This window comes from Lithobates pipiens, unplaced genomic scaffold, assembly GCF_037356315.1.
Source record: "Lithobates pipiens isolate NorthernLeopardFrog02 unplaced genomic scaffold, aLitPip1_a1.2 Scaffold_16, whole genome shotgun sequence".
Classification (NCBI taxonomy): domain Eukaryota; kingdom Metazoa; phylum Chordata; class Amphibia; order Anura; family Ranidae; genus Lithobates; species Lithobates pipiens.
In genome coordinates, this window is record NW_027507748.1 from 203,387,143 (window position 1) to 203,412,492 (window position 25,350).

Genomic DNA, 25,350 nt, shown 5'->3' on the forward strand with positions numbered 1-25,350 from the left:
TTTCTATTTATGTATAATTTTTTTTATTGTTGGTAGTGTTCCCTTTGGTGGTGTTTTTGCGCCTCCAGTTTGCTACCCTAGGATCCCCATTATTATGTGGGCTTCTAACGGTAGCCATTTGGCCTCTGGTGGACCACTTGTCGCTCCCCCAGTACATTGTTCTGTTGAGCTATTAGCTCTCTTTATGATTTTACAAATCTTAGTAATATCTGCTCGACAAGAGCCAATTCCTTTCCTTTTCTTCCAGCCTTTCCTTTATCCTACCCCCCCTATACTGAATTGTATGCGATCCTACTGTCAAAACTTAACGTTTTTATCATGCAATTCCTTATATTTCCAATATGGCCCCCTTAAACATTTTGAGACTAAATGTAAAAGGTCTTAATATACCACAAAAACGCACTAAAGCATTCTGTTCATTTGCCGCAGCTAAAATCCACATTCTTGCCTACAGGAGACCCATTTTACTGAACAATCTACTCCGAAGTTTTTCAGCTCCTCTTATCGACAGGTATATACAGCCTCGGCAGCTACTAAACAACGAGGTGTTCTTATAGCTATTCACCGCACAACCCCACTTGTACTTTCATCTGAAATTAAAGACCCCGAAGGCTGCTATTCTTATTGGGCACATGTCTCATGTTGCTGTAACCATTGTATCATATTATGCTCCTAATAAACATCCATTATCATTTCTGTCCCATCTTTTTCATGTAATTGATTCACACACGTTAGGTACAGTGATAGTATGTGGAGACTCAAACCAAGATATTTTTTCCCTTCTTGGATAAATCTCCCCCCTTTCCCTCCTCCTGTTCCCCTAAGCTTTCATTACAGAAACTTATCTCTAAACATAACATGTTATGCCCCATACACACGATTGGAAATTCCATCAGCAAAAGTCCGATGTGAGCTTTTGGTCAGAAATTCGGACCGTGTGCATGCTCCATCTGACTTTTGCTGGAGGAATTTCTGACCCTCATGCTAGAGGACTTATTTTGTTTCTCTATGAGCAAATTTTAGCTAGTTCTAAAACTGGTCCCCCCCCATTGGTCTCCAAATGGGAACTAGACCTTAATCGCTCATTTAATGCTACTGAATTGTCTAGCATATGGTCTGCCACTAAGTTTGCTTCTTCTAATGTTGTTGCTGTCCAAACAACTTTAAGGCGCTAACCCGTTGGTATTTGGTCCCCGCTAGAATATCGAAATATGCTTCTGATTACCCTGGTGCTTATTTTCGTGGCTGTTCAGAGTCTGGCACTCAACTTCATATTCATGGGATTGTCCAATTGCCCCAAAATTCTGGAAGGCAGCTTTTGACTTAGCCTCCAAAACCTTTGATACACCTATACACCCAACTCCTGCTACAGCCCTTAACCTGGAATTTGATGGGATCAAACAGAATATATATTTCCTTCTTTTAAAGCTCCTAACAGCCGCAAAACAAACCATTGCTAAGGCATGGAAAACAAAATATTTAATTCTAGCTGAAACCATACACAGAACTAATAACGCTCTAATTCATACTAAAATGGAAGCAGTTCAAAGAGATTGAATCGGTCAATTGGAATTATTCCACCCACAAAGACCGAAAATCGGGCACTGTCCCTGCACTGACACAAATGATGGGGCTCTATTCCTTCCACTGACACCAACAATGGTGCATAATTTCTTCCACTGACACCAACGATGGGGCACTATTCCTCCCACTAATACCAATGATGGGGCATTATTCCTCCTCCAGCTGTCTCTGGGGCATTTTCTATTACTGGCCACAGTAAACTGGCCCTCTGTTTAGGAAGTTTGGAGACCCAAGATCTAGAATATTGTGTATCTGATTGCTAGTCTTACAAGATTTGGTGATGTCTCTACTGTGTTGCTTGCTGTTCTCCTTGCTGGAGAGGAATCTGTACCTGAAGACCTGTGAGTGAGAGTCCCTGTGAAGATAGTTACACACAGAGACACAATATGTAGTAAAGTACAGTAAGTCAGTAATGAGAATAAGAGTGCAAGGGGCCTACAGGTGATGCTGATGGTTAGCCTTTCTTCCGCAGCCATTTTCTGGGAATAGTTAATGTACCATTAGTAGAGGGTGAAGGCTTCAGACAGAACAATTTTCGAGTTCACAGAGGCACATTCCCTCCACCATGTGAAAGTGATGATTTTCAGAACGGTATGGCTATATGTGTTCTGCAATATTTATATAGTCATTATTGAGAACATTTCAAGCATGTTGCGAATTTTTCTAATCTGTTACTGGAAATCTTAATGTACACCACAGTAACTCACTGGTCTGTGTACCATAGATGTTTATTGAGAAATGCAGTGTGCGGTGTGAAAAACGAATAATAATTTGATAGAAAGGGATTACTTTGCAAGCAGAAAATGTTTTAGATATCCAGTTTAGCATGCAATACATTATCCGTCTGAAAAAAAACTTTATGTAGTTTACGACTTGAAGTTAAAAGTTTTATTCTTTTAACCACTTCAGCCCCGGAAGATTAGGCTGCTCAATGACCAGAGCATTTTTTACAATTTGGCACTGCGCTGGAAATTGTGTTATGCAATGTTGTACCCAAACAAAATTTGCGTCCCTTTTTTCCCACAAAAAGACCTTTCTTTTGATAAGGTATTTGATTGCCTCTGCGACTTCTATGTTTTGCGATATAAACAGAAAAAGACCAAAAATGTGAAAAAAAAAATGATATTTTCTACTTTTTGTTAGAAGAAAAATCCAAAAAACTAAATTTTGGTCATACATTTAGGCCAAAATGTATTCAGCCACATGTCTTTGGTAAAAGAAATGTTAATAAGCGTATATTTATTAGTTTTCGCAAAAGTTATAGCGTCTGCGAACTAGGGTACATTTTCTGGAATTTACGCAGCTTTTAGTTTATGACTGCCTATCTCATTTCTTGAGGTGCTAAAATGGCAGGGCAGTACAACCCCCCCCCCCCACCCCATTTTGGAAAGTACACACCCCAAGGGAATTGCTGAGAGGCATGTTGAGCCCAGTGAATATTTTATTTTTTTGTCACGAGCGATTGAAAAATGACAAAAAAAAATTAATTACACAAAGTTGTCACTAAATGATATATTGCTCACACATATATAATACAGTGATATTCCCAAGCTACCAAATGTGTGCATTTTTTTAACAATATGCTGCAACACTGAAGGAAATATCAGAACCCAGAAAATATATAAAGTGAAGGTAGTGCTGCGCTATGAACCTAAATACTGTTTGTAAAAAAAGTGTAAAGGTGCTCAATAAAAGATATGGTTAAAAGAGGCAATGTTCAAAGGTCAAAAAATATCCAAACCTAGGCAGTATAAAAGCTTATCGCATGCCCTGCGATTTCTTTGGATAAAACAATAAAAGTGTATCAATAAGACAATAAAAGTATATTAAACACTGAAATGATTCTTCATAGAACAGTGAAGGGAAATATATCCATATGGTGTACAAATGAAGTGAAAAAACAGTGCTCAAAAGAAGGTGCACTACAATTGTGATAAATCCCGAAGGAATAGGTAAAATCCTAAACGGTATAGAAAAGCATACAAAAAAGTTTCCTCCATATAGGTATATGCTGTAAATGTTCTTATAGGTGAAAGCAAAAAAGATAAGTAGTGTCCATATAAAGTGCAAGGTAGGTAAGTGGCTGTATATTAGCATTGTCAGCATAAAATGACAAAATGCTGGAGCTGATGACAATCCTCTGGCATAAAGTGCTGATGATAGGGGACTTCCTGGTTCCTGTGCAGAGTAATGTATAGATGCACCCTAACCTTACCTTACCTCGTGTTTCCCTGATGAAGTCATGTGACAGTGGCGAACACGTGCGGGAACACGAGGCACCGAGTGTGATGTGGGCGAGCTCGCTTTGTTGTATGCCTGTTTGATACTTCTTATTGTGAGTACTTTGATTTTACTTTTACTGTTTTGTTAATAAACATTGGGAAATACTACACTATTGTGCATCCTTCTTTACATCCCCCCATGCCCCATTGCAAGGTTCATTGGATGCGGACACACCAGAGACAATTGGGGCACTCTGATTCCAGACTAGAGGCACACACCGGTGGAGCTATTTATGCCATACTGGGAGGCTGCCAAGAAACACATTGCTGTTACCTTACAGTGGTAAGGTAAGGGTACATCTCTACATTACTCTGCACAGGAACAAGGACGTCACCTATTATTTGCACTTTATGCCAATGGATTGTCACCAGCACAAGTACTTTGTCATTTTATGCTGACACTGCTAATATACAGCCACTTCCCTACCTTGCATCTTATATGGACACTACTTTTTTGCTTTCACCTATAAGAACATTTGCAGCATATACATATATGGAGGAAACTTTTTTGTATTCTTTTATATACTGTTTGGATTTTACCTATTCCTTCAGGATTTATCGCAATTGAAGTGCACCTTCTTTTAACGAACGTCAATTTGACCCCACTAATGATTCGAAAATCGAACGAATGTTCTTAAAATTACATTTAGGAAGACATTGTTTTTGTATTGCCAGCATATAATATATTACAGTTCTGTTTGAAAATATGCAAAACAGTCTTTAACTTTTTTTTTTCTTTAAAAATAGCTCTTTGAGTCTCATGATATTTACCAGATTCAGCCTCTAATAGTATATACAGTATATCTCTTCTATCTGTTATTCTCAGAGTGGATTAGAGATTTTGCTCTCTAACCATATAGTTGGTTATTTATATTTACCACTGCATATAGATATTTAAGAATTAATTGCCTTTTTTTTAAACTTTACATATTAACAAAATTATACACCACTTTTTTTAAGGTTATTAATCGTTTAATCTAAACAATAATCGGCCAACTAATCAATTATGAAAATAATCGTTAGTTGCAGCCCTACACAGAACCCTCCCCAAATTACCCCATTTTGGAAAGTAGACATCCAAAACTATTTCCTGAGAGGCATGTTGAGTCCATGGAATATTTTATATTTTGCCATAAGTTGTGGGAAAATTATAAAAAAAATGTTCCCCCACAAAGTTGTCACTAAATTATATATTGCTGAAACATGCATGGGCATATGTGGAATTACACCCCAAAATACATTCTGCTGCTTCTCCTGAGTATTGGGATACATGTGTGAGACTTTTTGGGAGCCTAACCGTGTACAGGACCCCGAAAACCAATCACAGACTTCAGGCTTTCTAAGGGCGTAAAATGATGATTTTACTCCTCACTACCTATCACAGTTACGGAGGTCCTGAAATGTCCAGGTAGCTCAAAACCCACCCAAATGAAATGACATTTTGGAAAGTAGACACCAAGGTATTTGCTAAGAGGCATGGTGAGTATTTTTCAGCTCTCATTTGTTTTTGAAAATGAAGAAAGAAAATAATTTTTTTTTTCATTTTTCAATTTTCAAAACTTTGTGAAAAAAAGCAAGAGCTGCAAAATACTCAACATGCCTCTCAGCAAAAAGCTTGTGCTGTCTGGCCATTTCATGGCCTCCGAAACTGTGATAGGCAGTGAGGAGTGAAATCAAAATTTTACGCCAAAAGAAAACCTGAAGGCAGTGATTGGTTTTCAGGGTCCTGTACGAGGTTAGGTTCCCAAAAAGTCTCACACATATACGGTATCCCCGTACTCAGGAGAAGCAACAGAATATATTTTGGTGTGAAATGTCACATATACCCATGGCATGTTTGATCAATATATAATTTAGTGACAACTTTGTGCAAAAAAAATAAAAAATAAGGCATTTTCCCACAACTTGTGGCAAAATATTAAATATTCCATGGACTCAACATGCCTACCAGCAAATAGCTTGGGGTGTCTACTTTCCAAAGAGGGGTCATTTTGGGGGGTTTTGACCTATTCTGGAATTTTATGCACAACATTTAGAAGCTTATGTCGAAGACGCTTTTTTACTGCCCTCTATTTGACCTGTGCGGTGATACCTCACATGCATGGTGAAATTTCTATAGCTTTTTTTATTATTATTTATCTTGCTTTTTTATTTTATTTATCGTGGGAGCAAACGTTGTTGCTGTCAAGATACATAAATCAGTGCTGCAGCTGAATGGCATACCTGCTAGGCAAATGATGGTTAACAATAAAACAAACATTACAGCATTACAGATAGAGAACAATAGATATAGAACAATAGTGAGCGGACATAAGAGAGAGAACAATAGAGAGAGAGGAGAAAAATAAAACCACAACTATTTTGGGCTTTTTTATTTTATATATTTTTTGTGTTTTTTTTTTTTCTTCACTTTTTTCACTTTTAGAAAAACTGTAAACTGAACGTTGCAGATTAGGGTTTATCAAAATGTGATGACCATTACATCTTTCGAGACCATGTGTTAGTATGCCCTAGGACTGTGTAGTGTTGTACCTTATGCTAATACTCAACTAGTGTGTGGTAGCGTTTGAAACAGTCACCAATGCAGAGACCAGGTTGGTCAGGGCAGGAGGGACAATAAAAGCGAGTGTCACTCCTAAATTTGCATTTTCTGCAGAAACTACATCTTATTTGGGTTGTTCTTTGGGTAGAGGTACCAGGGAGGACATACAGAAAATGCCTCTCACTGCACTTGCGTTGGGAAGATGGGCCATAGCACAGTCTGGAAACAGAAAGGCTGTGACAATCACTTCCTGGAATTTAAGGAAGGATCCAGTCCATCCTGAAGCTTTGTATAGCACAACAGTGTTCAGCAGAGCTAATTAAAATAAATATATAGACACTTTTTTGTAGCAGAGTTTGGCCTTACAAGCAATTAGGTACGGCGCCAACGGCATCGTTGAGGTCCACTTCTCCCATATTAAGGTTGTATTCGTGGACACAGAGGGATTTCTTCACAACACCAGTCGCCGTAGAAATTTGGACTGTCGCATCTGCGTGAAGGGAGGCCAGAATGAAAACATTCCGTGAATCTCTCCACTTCACTGCTAACAAATTGTTACACTTCAAGCAGGCTCTCTCCCCCCGTCTAAGTTGAGATTCTACAAGCCGTTTTGGGAAGCCCCGGCAATTAGATTGCACGGTGCCACATGCTTCAATTCCATAATCAAAAAGGTGACTAAAAGGTGCGCGTTCGTGTAATAATTGTCCACGTACAAGTGGTACCCCTTTTCGAATAAGGGTGACACCAAGTCCCGCACAAACTTACCAGCGCTCCCTATGTAGTCTAGGCAGTTCTCCGGCTCTATGTGACTATCTTTTTCCCTCATAAACCATAAAACTATATGTATAGCCTGTTGCCCTGTCACAGAGCTTCTATATCTTGACCCCATATCTGGCATGCTTGCTGGGAAGATACAGTTTGATAGACAAGCGGCCAGAAAACTTAATCAGGGGCTCGTCAACTCAGACAACTTGATCGGGAGTATACAAGGCTGCAAACTGTTGGTTAAAGTGATTTACAAAGGGCCAAATTTTGTAGAGCTGATCAAATCCAGGGTCACAACAAGGACTTCATTATAATTGAAGTGCATGAACTGCTCGTATCGTGTCCTGCTCATGGCGGTAGAGAACACTGGCATATGGTGAATTGGGTCAATGGACCAATATGACCGCAACTCACTCTTTTTAGTTATGCCCATGAGGAAGGATAGGCTCAGGAAGGTCTTAAATTCGAAGACTGTAATAGGTCTCCAATCTCTGGCAAAGTTCATCTGGGGATTAGTGGCGATGAATTGACCATCATACAAATTGCTTTGATCCACAATAGATCTATAAAGTTCATCTGTGAAAAACAGCGAATAAAAATCAACTGACTTAAAATCAATTGTTTCCATCTGAATTCCGGGTTGGCCAGTGAATGGGGGAAGTACGGGTGTTGCAAGTGGTGCCCTGACTCCGCGAATGCTGCAGTTATGTGTGTCGTGTTTTGTAAGGGACAGTGATTGATTGATACTGCATTGGGTGGGCTGGGCTGGGCTGGTCGGAGGGGCTAAACGCAGGTTCTAGCAGGTATCTGGTCTGATCCCACTAACACTGCGTTTTTGGGAACCTTAAACTGCTGGGGACGCTAGTATAATTCTGATCAGATCAAAGGCCAACCTGCCGCAGTATAACTGGAACCGGTTAATCAAACCTTGCTGTTAGATATTTTGCATGCCCTAGTCTATACCAAGAGCCTATGAAATCTGCACATGCGCAGTGTTTTCCCAGCATATATATAACTCATTTTGTTCCTGAGACCTTGCCTGGACCACTGAGTGATGAGAGGGGCTGATAGGGGATCTGAACTCACAGAGGAGAGCACTGCAGTGTCATGTTTGGGAGACCGTTATGGATGGTTGTAATGTCTGAGAAATGGAGAGAAAGGTGTTACCGGTTTTATGATTGGGGAATATCATAAGCCAATTGGATATTGGATTTAAGAAGAAATGGCTGCACATTGATAGAAATCGAAATGCCGTTTTTTTGATCACCAAAATGACATCAAAGGACAGCAACACACTTGTAGACTTGTAGACACGTTTTGCACAGTACAATTGTGCTTAATCATTACCAGATATCGGATTTACCGGTTGGATTTGTTTTGGAGAAGTTGGATTTGAGTTTGCCCTGCGATACTGCCACCGTACATTTCCATCCATTGAGCCTGATGGTGGGGTTGGTGACAGAATTGTTATATGCTCTTACTTATTCTCTTTCTGGTAAGGAGATTAATTTGTCCCTGTGGTGTGGTGTGCTACTTATTTCACACTAAAGTTGGTGTGGGGACCTCATCGCTTCCTTCTTTTAATAGACTGTTCATATTTTTACTTCAGCGCTGCTTGTGGACTTTTTAATGCTTTTTTATTTGTGAATCAACAAATTATGCTGGCTGCTCTTAATACAGTGTATAGGTTTTAGGTAGCACAGATATTTCACACATTTTTAAGAGTCTATGAAGCTAAGCCCAAGCTCTGTGCGGCAGGACAATTAACCCTTTAAGAGCTCTTTTGCTGAGTACCAACACAACTGAAATGCCTAATATTGCTGGCAAAGCTGTAGGAGTCTGCTTGGTTACAGTAGTATAGTATAGCCAACTACATAGTGTGTGTTTATATGTGTGATCTTAACATTCACCAATGTTTCTGTAAATTGTGCATTGTGTTAAGGTAATGTCCCAAGCACACTTCCATGGAACTGGTCTGCGACTTACAGTTACAGAAACTTGACTTTTTTTGGGGGGGGGGGGGATTTTTTCAATCTTTATTGTACCCAAATGAACCAACTTTTACATTGCTACAAGCATTCAATAGGTATAACGGTACAGATATATTCCTTATTGTCAGTCAGTGTACCATGCGGATTTATGAAATTCTAAATGATATTGTCACTCATGTACTCATACATTATATACAAATCCCACAAAACAACTTTTCATAAATGCTTATTTAAATATGTGTGATTATGTTGAATATATGTTTTATTGTCATACAGAACAAAGAAGTCCAGTATGTTGATGTCGGTGGAGCATATGTTGGACCAACTCAAAATCGTATTTTACGAGTGGCAAAGGAATTGGGTGTAAAAACATACAAAGTCAATGTACAGGAAAGGTTTATCCATCACAAAAAGGTGAGTACTGGCTAAATATTTCCAGATCTTCATACTTTATACTTGTTCCAGATCAGTGACTGACAGTCAGGCAACTAGGATTTTCAATTAATACAACAGCTCCATGCTAGTGCATGGCTGGATCTAGGGGGATGCTGGGGTACGCTGACCCCCTGTCCTTCATCCTGCTGACTTCTGTCCTTCATCCTGCTGACCCCTGTGCACTTCCCCATTGACCCCCTGTCCTCTGTCCTGCTGACCCCTGTCCTCCAGCCTGCTGACCCCTGTCCTCCCTGCAGATCTTCAGTGCCATAATACTCCTATACACTGCCTTTCTCACCTTGCATCCTCTGCCCCCCTAAAATTTTTACACCACAGCATCAGACAGGCTAGATCTGGCCCTGCGCTAGTGTAATATTGTGAAATAAAATTAAAATAATCCCATTTACAATCCAATGCACGCGTAATCGCGATCAAACCAAAATAGTGCCGATAAATAAGCACAGCTGCTCTTCAGTACCTCCAAAATACTTCACAACAATGAAGTATAAAAACAAATTATTCATATAGTACGGTGCTATTAAACAATATAAATATTGATTAAAAAGAAAATAAATCTGTCCCTAAAAAAATAAATGAGCACTGACTGAAATTATTATACACAATGATCATGTGTGAAGTAAAGCAATAAATTGTGATATAAACAAATAAATACATATAATCCCTATTCATCATTCAATTAATACAACTATAAGAAAAAAAAACTCAACATTTTCTTGAATGTAAAAGTCCTTATTAAGTGTCCAAAATTAAGCATGCAGGTTTTTTTTCAGATGGCGGTCAGCAATGACAGCTCCATATTTTGTTCTTGACATGATTAATGTGATCCCTGGCTTTACTGATTATGGAAGGCTCAGATAGTGGAATGAAAAATTGAGATTTGCATGTAGGTTCTGCTGCTTGGGGCTCATTCAAACTAGATGTGTAGGGGCTAGGCTGTCTGCTATTTCCAGTACAACCCCAACACATAGACAGGGTAAAATGCTTTATTTTCAGTGGTTTCAGTTCATACAGGCACATCTCACAACATTTGAACATCATCAAAAAGTTAAAGGGCTTGTTAACCCACTAGGTTGAAATGACATAATCCTCTCTATGTATTAATGTAGTGTGCCCTGTGCCTTATAAAAATAATGCTGCAATATACCAGTACAGGGGGGAGAGCACAGAGGAGAAAGAGCAGGGGTGCGGATGATGGAGGCACGTAAATTGACCACGATGTCAGGGCTCAGCAGCCATGATACACCTTGGTCAGTTTATGGGGGAGTATAGGCCGGCAGGATCAGCCAGTTAGTATAACTTAGCACATACACTGTACTGTATAACATGCTTGAAGGGAACAGGATTTTTTAACAAACACTTTCATTTATTTCAGTAATAAAATTTAAAACGTGAAACTTATATATTTTGTATAGGTGCATTACACAGATTGATATATTTCAAGTATTTCTTTTTTTTAATTTTGATGATTATGACTTACAGCTAGTGAAAATCCATAATTCAGTATCTCAGAAAATTATAATACTACATAAGACCAATTTTAAAAAAAGGACTTTTAATACAGAAATGTTGGCTTACTGAAAAGTAAGTTTATGTACAGTATAGTATGCACTATACCAATACTTGGTTGGGGCTCCTTTTGCATTAATTACTGCATCAATGTGGTGTGGCTCCTGCTGAGGTAGCCCAGGTTGCTTTGACAGTCTTCAGCTTGTCTGGTGTCTCTCATCTTCCTCTTGACAATAACCCCACAGATTCTCTAAGGGGTTTAGGTCAGGCGAGTTTGCTGACCAATCAAGCACAGTGATACCATGATCATTAAACCAGGTATTGGTACTTTTGGCAGTGTGGGCAGGTGCCAGGTCCTGCTGAAAACTGAAATCAGCATCTCCATAAAGCTGGTTAGCAGAGGGAAGCATGAAGTGCTTTAGAATTTGGTAGAGGGCTACGCTGACTTTGGACTTGATAAAACACAGTGGACCAACACCAGCAGATTACATGGCTCCCCAAATCATCACAGACTTTTTGCATTAAATTTGGAAATCAAGGTCCCAGAGTCTGGAGGAAGAGTGGAGGCACAGAATCCGTTGCATAAGGTCCAGCCTGAAACTTCCACAGTCAGTGATGATTTGGAGAGCCATGTCCTCTGCTGTTGTTGGTCCACTGTTTTATTATGTCTAGCCCTCAGAGTCCTAACCTCTCCACCTCCCCCTACAGCGCAGTACCCTGCAGTGCAGTGTGAATGCAGGTACAATACTACAGTATTGCCATTTTTAAATAGGTTGTGTGTGTGTTGGTGTATGTATGTATTTTTAAGGCTCGTTGATAATAGTGGAAAGGGCTACCACTACTCTGCAAAGTGAACCATGCTTGAATTTTTAGAGGCATTTTGCAGATGATCAGTGGTAGTTGGTGGCATTGTTTTAGGGGCGGGGTCAAACAGTGCACAGCCAGAAACACCCCCCCCCCCCCCCGTCGGGACTGCCGCACCTCCCCCCGTTTGGTCGGTCACCTGGCTGCAATACTTACCCCAGGCGACGGACGGGCTGTCGGCTAGCTTCCCCTGTGCCTTGTCTCCTTTCCTCGTGGCTTCCTCCTCTTCCTCTCAGCGGCGAGCGTAGTGTCTCCTTTCGGGACAATCAAATTGGGTTTTGGGAGGAGAATTAGTGTGACAATAGCAAATATTGATTCACTAGTATCACACAACTGCATGGTTTCGAAGTACAGTGCTATGCGCCCCAAGCCCGCCCTATTTTGAAGCCTATTAGAGCCTCTGGCTCTAATCACGTGCTTCAAAACCCCTCCATTGGGATGGGGGGCAGCGCCCCTGCTCCCCTAATGGACAAGCCGCCACTGCAGATGGTAAAGAGGCAATATGTTGTCTCCTCACAGCCTGCTCTAACCCCTATAAACTATATAGAAAACTGGCTGTGTATTGCCAGGTGCCATCATCCCTATAATACATATGTGAAGAAAGAAGACCCATCTTGGGAGTGAGACCATAAGTGCACTGACTCAAACAAAAGGTGTATGTAATATATGTCATAAAAAAGTCAAACATGAGGAGTACTGGTGCCGCCACCATATGTATGCCTACTATAATACCAGGAGGGAGCCCATGGTACAAAAGCTCATCTGCTGAGGTCTCACATAAAGGTCAACAGTCCGAATCTTCAATTGGTTATCAATATATTAGTGAAAGTTTGGCATATAGTGAAAACACACCCACTCAGTGAAAAAACAGGGGTTGAGAGCAGAAGTCCAGACCTTCTCAACAGTGAGATCTATAGGTTTGTACATATTTGTTCAGCTATAGAAGGCATCTTCAGCACAGCAGCCCCCATAAACTGACTAGACTGGGGTGTCTTGAAACTGAAAATACTCTTCAAAAGTGCCCAGACTGGAAAAAAGGTTGAGAAACCCTTGTAAACATTCAAAAAGTCAGCTTACAGCTATGGCCTCTATTAACTACTGAAAGTATCCTGTTAATAGGATTTAACCACAAATGAAGGAAGTGACCATTTCCTTTGCCTCTTGCCTTATCTTTTAGTAAATTCTTAGTTGACCATGTGTTTGAATAGATACAATTTATAAAATAACATAATGTAGTGTTAAGTAAATAAAAGTGACTATTAACTTTATTTTCTTGGTAATTAATGTGAAAAGTTTGGATTACCCCTGATGGTAGTACACTAATCTTACATAGAATGCAGCTATGATTTTGTTTTCATATAATAAACATCTCTTGTTTATGTCAGGGCTTCTGCTTTTTTAAGCAATCTCTGGCACTGTCTTGCTTTTTTTTTTTTTTTGCTTCTACTATGTGGGAAGTCTGTCTGGAATATGCATGCATAACATCATTTGCTGGGACACCTGATATGCACCTGCCCATTCTTTCTTTTTTTTTTGGTAGTGGTATTAAGGGAGAGCAAAATTCTTCACTAAACTACCTCACTTGCACCTCACCTCAGCAACACAGCAGATACGTACAGCATGTTCTAGGGGTGTACTCCCAGACAATCCACACATAGCAGGATGCCTTCCCTGTCATAGACAGAAAAAACAGCACCACAGTTGGTACTTACCTTGAAGCTGGGTTCACGCTATTGTGAATTGGATGAGATTCAATTGACAATAGCAGGAGATTTTGACCATCTCTTTATGGAGTCGGTTCACATATCTCCACTGCGGCTCCGGTGCAAATATGCTCAGGAGCCCTGTGAGTGTTTTGGTCCATTGCAGGTCCAAATTCAGCCAAAATTTAGGTGAAATCGGACCTGAAACGGTGAACAGACCTGACCCCTGCTGTGAGCCACATGCGAAGATAGTGTGAACCCAGCCTGAATAAAATGTGTCCCTTGTGTGGTTGGCTGCTTTTTTAGGTTAAAATCCTTTGTCCCTGGATGCCCCTTGCAGCTGTGATTTTCTGGTGCTGCAGTGGTTTATATGAGCAGCTGCCACTATGACACACACTTGTCAAGTGCCCCTTTGCATTCCCATGCTTCATTTGTAGAACCATACTATTGACTCCCACGGTGAACATGGTCTTGTGACCGCTGTGATTGGCTGTCACAGCGTTCACATGATCGGAATGCTTGGCATCAAGCTCACAGGTGTGCCACAATAGGGAGTGGCTTCCTATGTTGGCACACAGAAGAGAGGAGGAGCCAGGAGTGGCGGCAGGGGACCCAAAAAGAGGAAGATCAGGCCAGGTATCACTTTAATGTACTATGATATCAAGGCTGTAGATTATGAAGCTATAACAGCACTTGCAGTATAATTAAAGTTTTTTTTTTGTTTTTTTCCATATACTGTAGGGAAAATTCTAAAAAAAATCCTTAATCCAAAATCCTGGGTTGTCACCAGAACAGGAATAGAAGGGAAATATTCAGATGAGAACTTTTGTTCTGATGACCCTGATGACTACCAGGCATTACCTCACTTTTGAAGAATTTCCTCTCACTTCCTATTTTTTCCCCTCAGCAGGGGTTTTAACCCTCCCTTACTATATCTAAAATGAAAAAAAAAATGCCCGTAGATCTTTACTTTCACCACCTCCAGTCCAGTTTTTGTTCACATGTAACAATCAATTATCAATTAGACAAACGGCATCTTTTAATGACGAACCAGTTGGGCAGAGCCTTGATCTGACACCATTGCGGATTGCAATTTGCATGCTGCCTTTTAATCTATTGATATGCACATTGTTTTCTACTTACATGTGCGTGTATGATAAATAAATGGTTTTAAGCTTTTTTACACTGTGGAGATACTTTTATCTGTTTAACTTACATGAGTAACAAGGTAAAGAACATCGCTGCCATATGTGAATATTGGTGTCCCCGATTAATTGAGGAGTGTTTATAGTGGAGATTTGGGGTCCATGCCTAACGCCCAAAAAAGTGTGTTATGACCACCCTGAGAGAGGAGGGGTCTTGTGGAGTCGGTAATTTTTTTTTTTAAAGCATAGGCCCTAGAGCAGTGATGGCGAACCTTGGCACCCCAGATGTTTTGGAACTACATTTCCCATGATGCTCAACCACACTGAAGAGTGCATGAGCATCATGGGAAATGTAGTTACTACTTTCAATGTACTGAGGAGGTCTAGTACTAGAATTACTGGACATAATCTGACATTTCCAGTGATATCTCACATGTGTGGGAAGATTGCTGTTTGCGTGTGTGACCGACCCACGCGTTAGCCTTTGCATGCGAGCGTAGAGGACCGGGGCATTTACATTTTATTTTAAATTATGATTTTTTTTTTTCTTACACTTGCTTTAAAAAAACTTTTTGTTGATCACTTTTATTGCTGTCACAAGGAATGTAAACAGCCTTGACACAGCAATAGGCCCATATTAGGTACTATTATGGAGAGATCTGGGATATATAAGACCCCAAATTTTCTTCTGCACTTAAAAGCATTCAAACACCAAGATCTGGGTTTTTGAATGCTTTTGATGTTCAAAAAATTGTTATCGCTTCTGGGTTACTATAGTGGAGAGCAGAGTACAGGCATGTCGCTCCACGGGAAGTGGTTAAGAGATCCTGTGTGAATTTGGCCCATTTTCCTCAAAAGTGGACCTATCATTAAAGTGTATCTAAACCAAAAAACAAAATGGTGATATATTGCAGCTTAAATGCAGTGACTGCATTCATTTTATTATTTTTCAGTTCTTTTCACATTGTGATCCTTCCAATAACACATTTTCTGTCCTAGGGTGATAAGGCTCACTTACCACACTGTATTCATGGCAAAGAAGTATTTGCACCCCAGGCCAGAATGTGTGTTAGGACTTTAGAACACACCCCCTATCCTCACCCTGATAACATACAGACCTTGGAACAATGCTAGTTGATAATGCACCAGATTCAGATAACTCAAGAATCTATGAGCTCATTGGATTTTTGGCAGGATCCAGGAATTTGTTTTGCATTTATTAAACAGATACTGTATAACAAAAGACTTTAAGTGGCATATTTAACAAATCAAATGGGAACAAAAAGGAAAAGTTAATTGCTTAGATTTACATATACTTTAAAATGCATGCTTCAATAAATCATTAGAATTAAAAAAACTTATCAAAAAAGTCACCTTTTCACTCAACATTTATGCAAGCGTAACAAATAATTCCCATGATGTTTGCAAAATTTTTGTGTAATAGTTTCCTTGCTGCCATCGGTGGGCAAATGTAACAACTTCTAACTTTGATCCTAAGAGAAAAATATCTTAAAAACTTTCGACCATGTGAATATAATATGAGGAGACTAGATGTTACAGTTTCCTCCTGGTTGTTAGGGAGGCGGCACACGCCGGGCATCCTAACCACCTGACTCATCTGACTCATCTCATCCTGACTCATCTCTGTACTTTCAGCTGTCATCATTGGTGATGTAAACATTGCTCCAGGTGACATTTAGACAGCTTGATGGTATCCACACATGGGTGCTTGCTACTGCAACACAGCATATCCAGAAGAAATGGGCACAAATCACTGTTGATCTGTATAATCCATTTATTGTTATCTTTAACAGCAGATGACATTAAAAAGGACACAAAATAACTGGTGTTGACGCGTTTTACATGAACTTGTACTTAATCCTAACATACGGAAGCCAGAGTGTCTACTTTCTGATACATAAGAGGGCCAGTATGGTGGCCCGTAATTATGGGAGGAGCCCGGAGGGTATATAATCAGACCACCCACAACGGTCTGTGTCGGTTCCAGTGCAAGGTACTGCACATCAAGGGGCTGACTCTTCTCAGCTCCCTCACGGTCGTCTATCTGTGTGTCCAATCGTATGTGCACTTCGGCTTCTTCATTCGTGGTCTTCGTCGGCGGTTCCCGCTCATGGTCGCAGATAAGTAGTATCCGAATCTTTTCATATCATGTGAAAACTTGCGGCTTCATGCTTACTATCCTGCACCCCTTTCGCAAAATCTACCTCTGAGTTGTTGACACTCATGTCCCGACATTGTTCGGCACAGGCATTGTACATTCGTAAATTCCTTCTACCAAACATACGATTCATTCATAGATCCAAGCCTTCGAGTCGCTGTCGGTTGTTCTCCAATATCACTCGCCATAGGCTTCACTGGTTATAAAATTCACTGTTCTCATTCTTTTTTGAGATAAACAGGTATTGTTTGTATGGGTTTCTGTGGCTGATTGAGGTGTAATTAAACCCACCTGATGTCTTTCCTGCACTTGACTAGCCTGGGGGGATGGGTGGTTGATAGGTGTTTGGTTTCACAGTAAGGAATGGCATACACTCTACAACCAATTTGTATCAGATACTCTTTACTGCCAATTTATATCAGATTCATCTCATACATTTTTGAGCTGATTCGTGTCAAATGCATTGCAGAGGCTGACTCTGCCAACCTACTGCATGTCCACGTAGTTGTACCTTCGAGATCGGTCGTATATCTTCATCGATTGTCCCACGCTCGGACCGCTACACACTCGCTGTCGCAGGTAGGACTTTGTTGTTACCGCTCTTCTAAACTCCAATAGTTACCTTATCATGTTCGTTTATCATGTTCGTTTTGCAAAGTCGCACTTACGCCACCGTAAGTCTATGTCATCTTTCATGTATTTCATCCTTTCTACCCAACGCGGGTTTACTCGAGCCGATCACTTCACGGTCGATGCGGTCAAATCCGACATTCAAGCCCCTTACTCACCTCGCATCTACGGCCGATTCGAAATCTAGTCGCAACTTCGCTTCTATGTTTCGGATCCTCGGCAATCACAAGCCCCTTCAACCGTCATCACCATTTAGTTGATTCGAACCCAGCCATATCATCGGCAATACGGTCAGATCTGTCATACGAGCCCCGTAGTCACCTCATATCTATGACCGAGTCGAAATCTAGTCGCAACTTCGCTTCTATGTTTCGGATCCTCGGCAGTCACAAGCCCCTTCAACCGCCATCACCATTTAGTCGATTCAAACCCAGCCATATCATCTGCAACACGGGCAGATCTGTCATACGAGCCCTGTAGTCACCTCGCATCTACGGCCGTTTCGAATCTAGTCGCAACTTCGCTTCTATGTTTCGGATCATTGACAATCACCAGCCCCTTCAACCACCATCACAATTCAATCAATCCGAACCCAACCATATCCTCAGCGATACGGTCGGATCCCATATACGAGCCTCTCAGTCGCATCTACGGAGGATTCAAGTCTAGTCGCAGCATCGGCCCAACGATTCCAGTCCTTGCCAAACGCAACTCTAACAACCAAGCCGAATCCTGTTGCATCACCGACTCAAATGAGTCAAATCTTTCGCAGACTATTCCATAGCTATAGCCCAGTTCAAACTAGTCACATCGGCTGTACGAATTCAGCAGTACTTACATTTGACCTTCTCAGTCTATCCATACATGATCGTACACAATTCTCTCCACCAATTTGCTCAGTGTTGCGCACGGTCATTCCTACATAATCACATTTCCTCTATAACCTTTCTTTCGCCTTTCAACAAAGCTGCGTTCTTGCAATTGCTGCAAGTCTTTCTGCATTTGGCTCAAAACTCCAGTAGCAACACTGCTGTTCACATCATACCTACACACTTATAAATCCGCAAAACATTGCTTTCACCTTTCAAATAAAGCTGCTTCCTTGCAATCGCTGCGAGCATCGATGCAATGGCTCAATACGGCCACCCATCGCTCTCCTCATTACTACACACTTATAATTAAATTTATAGATTCAAATAAAGCTGCTTTCTTGCAATCGCTGCAAGCATCTCTGCAATGGCTTAATACGGCCACTCATCGTCTCCAGTAGCAGCACAGCTGTTCACCTCATTCATTCATTCATTCATTCTCACCTCATAATTTAATTTATAATTCAAATAAGGCCGCTTCCTTGCAATCGCTGCAAGCATTTCAGCAAATGGCTCAAACTGCCACTCATCGTCTCCAGTAGCAACACGGCTACTCATCGTTTTCTCTGTCGCTTTCCCCTTTTAGGCCAGTTAGAACACCAGTTAGTCCACCCTGCACCAGGTTTGGACAGTATCTCCCAAAAAAAAAAAAAAAAAAAAAAACCCATTGTCGAGGGCTTGCATCTTCACCAGGGGGCCAGCTTTGCCCCAAACAGCTCTTTGCAATCCCCCTTGTCAAAACGAAATTCTCATGTCACCTTACTACAGGCTCCCGGTCAACTCAGTTCTCGACCACCAACCAGTCGACTTCACAACTAGGGCATAAAGTCAGGTGTAGTTCAATGGGACTCCCTCTTTCTCTTAAACACTCTTTCACTACATATTTTTACTTCACATACAGAATTTGACCTGCTCCTGAGGCGTTAGCAACTGTCACATACTTCTGTGCACTTCACTCTGTTTTCGAAGCACAAGCCTTCAATACGCAGACAAGGTCGCCTAATCTCCATACTTGCTGGCAGTGCAAGCATTAGTAGACCGAACCCACGTCAATTAACTACAGATCGCAACATTCCTACTTAGTATACCAGACTTCAACTACCCACCCCAGTCCGCCCTGGGGCGCTCTGGTTCATTAGTCTGTGCCGAGCACAGACTGACACCCGAGCTATCGGTTACCTAGCCAGTCACCTCCTGGCTCACCTCGGTTGTTACGCATTCTTTTGAGTTTTCTAAAGTCACACTCAACAGCGCTCAAGCGTAAAGCAACTGTCACTGTGGCTGTCGTTCCTTGTCCTATTCTTCTTGTTTCCTTCCGCCTTTCATCTCATCTACCCAACGCAACTATCCCCTCCTACCTTTGCAACTTACCTCAAACATACGCACCCCCCCTTGCTTTTAGTTGACGCCATGTCGCAGGCAGACAGTGAGGACTTTGCCTCAGCCCTGCCATCACCCTTTACGGGCTCAGCAAGCGGCGGTTTACAGTCTCACAAGAGCTTGGACCAATAAAAAAAAAAAAAAAAACGAATAAAAAAAAAAAATTATAAAAAAAATAAACTCATAGCAGAACGGTGTCGCAGGAGTAAATCCTACCTTGCTGCAGCCAGGAAACCAAGCCTTTAGGCTACTGTTTCCACCGCCAGTGGCAGCCCTTCCAGGCACCACTTCAGTCTATCTTCTTTGCGACTACTCAGCTGCACTCCTGGGTAACCACACTGTCAGCAGCAGTCGCCGAAGTCCAAGCAGAGTGACAGCCCTGGAGGTACACCCAGCCGTGCCCCTACCAGCTCCAGTCACCACCGTCATTCCCGTACCTTCACTTACAGATACACCCAACTTCTGCACCATCATCTTCCCTGCACACCTTGTCCTAGCAGGGCATCTAGGAGGACATCTTGGATGACAACGACGTTAACTTAGCATCCCTCCTCATAGCAGTACACAACTTGGCCTAGAACAAATCATATTCGCGGGGAGATGTCTCCGTCATCCTGAAGGCCAGAGACCCTTTGCTTAATCGCAAGCTCACTGTCACAGAGTTTGTGCGGGCCTTGGGGACAGTCAGAGACATGCTAGGCAGAGCAACCCCGACAGGAGGGTAGAATTGGATCCGTATCTGCACGCAGCAGGTCACAAGTACGCAGGGTGCCCATCCTTTGACTATCACTGCTCATTTCCAGCCAAGGCAGCAGCCAGACTCAAGGGGATCTTTTACCTCCCATCTTTTAGTGTTTCTCTTCCAGGCAAAGACCCTGACTAAATCCTTAAATTAAGATATGCCAGCTATAGCAGATCTGCCCATGGGAGTCGAATTTCTCACAAATTGGAATGGCATGCCAATGTGTATTCCCTCAGCATCTCTCTCTTCATCTCAGGTAGTCATGGTCACCACAGCCTCCACAGGTCCTCGCCTCAATTTTGGCCAAATTGGGTTTATAGGGCCATGGCCGTCAGAAATCCTCTTGATTCCTGGGTTCAGTTAGTCCTCCTCTTTGTTCGACCTCTACCCCATTGTCGCAGCAGCTCAAGTCTGGTGCAACAACTGGGCAGGACAAACAGTGACGTTCGCCACAGACAACCAAGCTACAGCCAGTATTATAAATAAAGGAGGTCCTAGTAGCTGGCCATTGTGGCCTTCCTGTGCAGGCTGGTGCCACTATCCCCACAGCACCAATCTAACGTCCTATGCGTCCACATCCCAGACAAACGCAATAATCTGGCCAACGCACTACCCGTTAACTTTGCTTCGTTATTTTTTGCAGGAACCTGGAACCGACCCGACCATGTCTCTTATCCCACACTGGTCGTAGCTAACCTCGGATTCAAACAACACTTTCACAACGCTACCTGCCTTATTAATCTTTCACTATCTCACAACACCCTGAAGGCCTACCGGGCAGCCTAGAGGTTCTATGTCAGGCTACTAGCCTCAAACCCCAGAGCAATACCAAGAGTTCTCCATCACATCCTGGTCTTCATATTATGCCACCGCACACAGTTGGCATTGTCACACAATACCTTAGACCCCACTCAGCTGACATCCAGTATTTCATCCCCTTATGAGATCCTAACAAATCGTCTTGTTCGCCGCCCATACAGTCAAGACCATGTTGTGTGGTATTCACAGGCAATGACCCCAAATCAGTATCAAACGGCTACCCGTCACCAGCGCCATATTCCAAGACATGTCTTTCATCCTGTCACATTCCCCTTTTGGCTAAATTCAGCCTGGTCCTTCAAGCAGCCATCTACCTGGCTTTCTACAGCTTCTTACTCCCCAGTGAATACTGTCACCATCCCAGTTGTAAAGTGTTACGTAGACACCACCTCACACGCCATCAGACTTCATCTTGCTCCTCAGCGTGTCCAAAACACAATAGTCCGGTCCAGGGGTTGACATAAAACCTTTCCAAACTCTCAAAGCCTGGTGCCCTGTGTCCATCCTAGATCAATTTTTGGCCCATATGTTTGATCCCTCGCAGGACAGCCCATTACTACCGTTCTCGATTAGTACCCCAGGCAGCAACCAGTTCATTAGTCACGTCAGGTTCCTTTTGAGCAAATTAGGCCAGGACCTTGGTCATTTTCTTGGACATTCTTTCGCATTGGAACAGCATCAGCAGCCTCACGAAACGGGGTCCCAGTCCACGCGATCAAAGATGGGCAGGCGGGAATCCACCTGCTTTACTCGATACATCTCCAATCCACAAGTGGAAATGACCTGAGCCTTCAGAAACTTTGCCCCGTAGTGTCTTGCTGTACATAAATTAATAATTACCTCCCTACACCAAATCTTTTGCGGCCTTCTCTTGGCATATCGCCCAGCAGTGTAGGGCTCACCGCCCAGCTCACCAGGGCTTACCTTACAGCAGACCAAGGGCACAATTCAGGTCCATTTTATGTTGTTAGTCTTGTGACGTGTTTATGTGTTCTTTCATATCTCTTAGAGCGGAGGGCTCCAACCATAAATAAGAGGGCCAGTATGGTGGCCCGTAATTATGGGAGGAGCCCGGAGGGTATATAATCAGACCACCCACAACGGTCTGTGTCGGTTCCAGTGCAAGGTACCCACCCACCCATTTCCCTTCTCAGAGTACTTCACTTAAAACACGTTTCTCTACAGAAACATCCATTTACTTTCTTAAGGTATGCGGCCTTCTCTTGGCATATCGCCCAGCAGTGTAGGGCTCACCGCCCAGCTCACCAGGGCTTACCTTACAGCAGACCAAGGGCACAATTCAGGTCCATTTTATGTTGTTAGTCTTGTGACGTGTTTATGTGTTCTTTCATATCTCTTAGAGCGGAGGGCTCCAACCATAACTGACAGCTGTGTAAAAGCATTGAAACAAATCCACATAAACAAACAAAAAATGCATATAAAACACAGGCTAAGTAATTTTCAGAAACCATGAATCAGACTGAGACAGAAGTGCAGTTAAAATCATCCTTGTTTAATAATAATAGTAAAAGGTAAACAGAGCAACGTAATCAAATCATAGCCAAAGTTCAATAACCGGGGCATATAGTCAGACAAGCCAGGACAAGCCAGATCCGCGTACTTCAGGACAGGCCAGGAAATCAGGAAACCGGAAAGTCAGCATAGTGGAACAGCAAGCAGGATCAGGAACCAGAAAGGACGTCAGAAAATCAAATCTTCAATAGGTCCACAGGAGAGAGTCTTTGGATGTGTTGACCAAGGCGAAGGCAATGAGGGACTGAACTGAACAGCTTAAGTTACCAGCAGGACTGACAAACAGGATGTCATCTTAAGGTGAGTGACTGTGCAAAAGATTGGAGCTGGCAATTATCCGACAGCTAAGCAGCCTGCTCTGAGAAGGAAGGGCTGAAACCAGCCCTGACAGTACCCCCTCTCCCTCAGAGGACCACCAGGTTTGAGGGGAAAACGTCTATGGAAAGCACAGAGGTGGACAGGGCATGTACGTCCGAGGATGAGACACAAGATCATTCCTCTGGACTCTACCCTTTCCAATGCACCAGATACTGTATGTGCCCACGGAACCTATGGGAGTGAACAATGGACTGTACTTCATTCTCCTCATGGTTCTCAACATGTACTGGCTGAGGACGTTGCACCAAGGTGGTAAAGTGGTTGCAGACCAAAGGTTTTAATAAGGAGACATGGAATACATTTGAGATACGCATATTAGAAGGAAGGTCTAAAGTGTAAGCCACTGGGAACACGGAGTTGGAGGTTTACGAGATGACAGCCAGACCCTGTCCCCAACCTAGTAGGAAGGGCAAGGCAGGCGCCTGCGGTCAGCATGGAGTCTGTATCTATCACTGGCATGTTGCAAACCCTCCTGGACTTGTGCCCAAGTGGAACGAAGACCATGGAGATGCTCCTCTAATGCAGGGATGCTCTGCGGAACAAATGAGTCGGGCAACATGGAAGGTTGGAAACCATCGTTTGCCATAAACAGAGACAATCGGGAAGCAGAATTCAAGGCACTATTGTGGGCAAACTCCGCCCAAGGTAAGAGGTCTGACCAGTTGTTATGATGGTCAGAAATATAGCAACGTAGAAACTGCTCCAAGGACCGATTGGCTCGTTCTGCGGCCCCATTAGACTGCGGGTGATACTCAGAGGAGAAAGAAAGCTGAACTCCCAACTGTGCACAAACGGCTCGCCAAAACTGTGACACAAACTGACTACCTCTGTCCGAGATGATCAATTTGGGTAACCCATGTAAGTGAAAGATCTCCCTAGCAAAAATGGAAGCAGTTACTTAGATGTGGCCAACTTTTTAAGTGGAATACAATGAGACATCTTGGAGAACCGATCAACCATCATAAGGATAACTGTGTTGCCCTGAGAGTTGGGTAACTCCACAATTAAATACATGGACAGGTGGGTCCAACGCCTCTCTCCATTGGGTATAGGCTGTACAAGGCCCACTGGAAGGTGTTGTGGTGTCTTACTCTGAGCACACACGGAACAAGCAATTACGAAGGTGGCTACATCAGCATGTAGACTAGGCAACCAGAATTGTTGGGAAATGGCCCAAAAGTGTTGATTCTTCCCTGGGTGGTCAGCAGCCTTGGGAGAATGGTAAGTCTGGAGCAAGGCAGTACAGAGACTCTTAGCAACAAAACAGCGGTCACAATGTTTCTTAGGAGGAGCATGGACCTGTGCGGCAAGAATTTTGTTACCCAAAGGAGAAGTGAGACTGTTGCGAAACGTAGCTATAATACGATAAGGAGGAATCACAGGAACAGGAACTGACTTCATCTTGGAAGTGGAGGAAGACTGTCACGACAAAGCGTCAGCCCTTACATTTTTAGTACCGGGTAAGAATGAGACAATTGAATTCAACTGTAATTGAAACTTGACAAGGAAAGAGCCAATCGTGCCCTTCTGAGAGAGAGGTGTTTAGCCTCAGACTGGAATGTGAGATTCTAATGGTGAGTAAGAATGAGAACCAGCACAGTGGTACCTTTGAGGAGATGCATCCATTCTTTAAGGGCTGAAATGATCGCTAACAACTCTCTGTCTCCAATTTCGTAATTGCATTCCGCAGGCGACAATTTATTGTAAAAGTAGCCACAAGGATGCATAGCGTTCTCAGAGGTAGGACGTTGAGACAGAAGGGCACCAACTCCAGTCTCAGAAGGATCAACTTCAAGGATAAAGGGTAAAGTAGGATCAGGATGTACCAACAAAGGAGCAGAAACAAAGGCATCCTTAACCTCCACTTATGGAGGTTAAGAAACAAAGGCATCCTTAACCTCCACCAATACAGCACTGTACAGATTACAGTGCTGTATTAAAAAATTCACACCCCCTTTGTCCCTAGTGGTCTGTGCAATGCC

General features: G+C 42.4%; 1 protein-coding gene across 1 annotated transcript in view; it reads left to right on the forward strand.

The window, feature by feature from the left end:
- LOC143982305 (amine oxidase [flavin-containing] A-like) overlaps positions 1-25,350 on the forward strand; it is a 191,597-nt gene that overhangs the window by 45,235 nt on the left and 121,012 nt on the right. The window contains exon 3 of the mRNA XM_077480914.1: positions 9,441-9,578. Coding sequence (XP_077337040.1) covers positions 9,441-9,578 — 138 coding nt within the window. The remainder of the gene's footprint in view (positions 1-9,440; positions 9,579-25,350) is intronic.